Below are 2395 nucleotides of genomic sequence, written 5' to 3'. Positions count from 1 at the left end.
CTTGCCCGGAATTGCAATCCCTAGCTACGAGTGATAGCGGGATCTAAGTAATGACTAGCTAGATGTGATTTGACACGTTTTAAAAGAATTCACATATTAGGCCCCATACACCTGCATACATATTGGGCAACCTTATGTTGCGCAACAAAGTGTTGTACAAACATGGTTAGCCATACACTGTGCGCTATTTTATGCAAACCTCAGTTGTATGTGTTGCGTTCATACGGAAACATGCCATCTGACGAAGCGGCCTGTTTAGCTATAATAATTGCTATAACCTCCGAGGATGTTGGCATTAAAAAAAGAAGGAGGAAGAGCAGAGCATGGATGAAAGAGTGGTTGAAGAAAAAATCCCTTTTTTGCCACGCAAATCTCCTCAAGGAACTTCAATTGAGTTCACCACTAGATTACAAAAATTATTTACGAATGGACCCCACTACTTTTGGCGAATTATTGGTAATGATAACACCACTTATAGAAAAACAACATACTATAATGAGAGAAGCAATATCACCCAAGCAAAGGTTATTTGCAACTTTACGATACCTTACTTCTGGGCTTACTTACGAGGGTTTAAAGTTTGAAACAGCAATACCTGCTCAAACACTTGGAAAGATTATTATAGAGACCTGTGACGCAATCATAAAGGTTTTGAAGAAATATATAAAGGTAAGTAATTATTACTTTATTAACGTTCATTAAAATAACAATACAAATAATATGAACTAAAAATAAACAAAGTAATATAAAACCTGAAAAACTGAAGTTATTTGACTGTTGGGCAACTTTCTCCTACTACAATATATTTAAATAAAATCTGGGTCTGGATATGGGTCTTCTGGTCTGCCTATCTGTATCGGAGCTGGGGAGTAATGAGTTTTTGTATTATTTGAATGTGATGGGTACACGTATTGGGATGAATGTTGTGGTCTGTTCTCTAGAGTGGTGATTTGTACTGGAGATGGAGGGTATGATTGAGATAGACTACTATTACTTGTATGAGGTGAATATCCGTATGAAAGTAGACGTGAGTTTGGCCCATTTATTGTTACAGAATTTCTGTGAAGGGTTCCAAAACGCCCTTCATATAAGATGTCGCTAATGGCCTTTTTCGCGTGAATTTGCTGCTCGTGCGACATTTTCACTAGCTCCAGTGCCCAACTTTTCGCTAGAATGTCTACCTCATTGTTGGAAGCACGCAGATGTTGGTAAGCCATTCTTAATAATTCATTTCGGGTCTGAGATTCCTCGGTTGTCCCTTTTCGTTTTGGAGCTCTACGTCCTGTGGCAGCTTCCGGCATTTCTATTTCTTGAGAAGTATCTAGATTTTCCTCTTCTGCTGCATTTGCTTCTGGGTTACCATCGTCCCGAGAAGAATCCTATAAAAGGCCAAAATGGGTTTATAATATTCCTACTTTTCTTTATTAAACAATTCTATAAATAATAATTGAAGAGTCCACTGCAAAAAGGCGGAATTTCAAGAAATCTTTCGTCTTTTTTGCAGTGGGCTCTTCAATTGTGCATGATTCAAGATGCAATTCTATAAATGACACTAACGATATGTTTCTTTCAGCTACCACAAAGTGAAAATGAGTGGAGAGCTGTAAGTAAAGATTTTGAAACGAAGTGGAATTTTCCTCTTTGCTTAGGGCCAATAGACGGTAAACATATACACATATTTAAACCCCCCGGAACAGGCTCCTATTACTTCAACTATAAGCATTCATTTAGTATTGTTTTAATGGGAATTGTAAATGCAAACTATGAATTCTTGATGGTTGATGTGGGCGCTAATGGACGTGTTTCTGATGCAGGGGTGTTTTCAAATACCTTCTTCTATAAAAAACTTGTAGAAAAGAACTTGGGCCTTCCTGAACCGGAAAATTTGCCTTTAACTAATACCAAAGTGCCTTATGTTTTCGTAGGGGATGACGCTTTCCCACTTCTGGAGAATTTAATGAAACCATTCAGCAAGAGAAACCTCACCAAGGAAGAAAAAATTTATAACTACAGGGTGTCACGCAGCCGTCGGATTATTGAAAATGCATTTGGGCTACTAGCTTCTCGATTTAGAATTCTGTTAGAGTGTTACTTCCAAGGCGGCATAGATGTTGAAAATATAAATACCGGAGAGTTTACAAATGCTGATTGGAGAGCAGATCCTACGTTACAAACACTACAACCACTTCAAGGGAGAAACAGTACAACAACAGCAAAAGAAGTAAGAGCACAGTTTTGTAATTACTTTAATACTGTTGGAGCTGTTCCGTGGCAGGACAACATTATATCTTAACTATAAATTATCTGTTTTTCACAGTTGTGCTTAAAAATATATTACTTTTTAAATAAATTATTTCAAAATAATAACAGCATTTAAATAATAAATGATTTGATT

The 2395-nt window shown here is 37.0% G+C and overlaps 1 protein-coding gene across 1 annotated transcript; it reads left to right on the top strand.

Moving 5' to 3' along the window:
• The first annotated feature begins 368 nt into the window (after positions 1-368).
• LOC139430763 (uncharacterized) lies at positions 369-2375 on the top strand. Its single transcript, XM_071198040.1, has 2 exons — positions 369-669; positions 1574-2375. Exons 1-2 carry the CDS (start codon positions 427-429, stop codon positions 2291-2293), a joined length of 963 nt encoding a protein of 320 aa, XP_071054141.1. The 5' UTR covers positions 369-426; the 3' UTR covers positions 2294-2375.
• The last annotated feature ends 20 nt before the right edge of the window (positions 2376-2395 follow it).

The sequence above is a fragment of the Onthophagus taurus genome, chromosome 7 (genome assembly GCF_036711975.1).
Source record: "Onthophagus taurus isolate NC chromosome 7, IU_Otau_3.0, whole genome shotgun sequence".
In the NCBI taxonomy this organism is placed as follows: domain Eukaryota; kingdom Metazoa; phylum Arthropoda; class Insecta; order Coleoptera; family Scarabaeidae; genus Onthophagus; species Onthophagus taurus.
The sequence above is the reverse complement of the archived record's forward strand: the minus strand, read 5'-3'. Positions and strand labels throughout refer to the sequence as shown.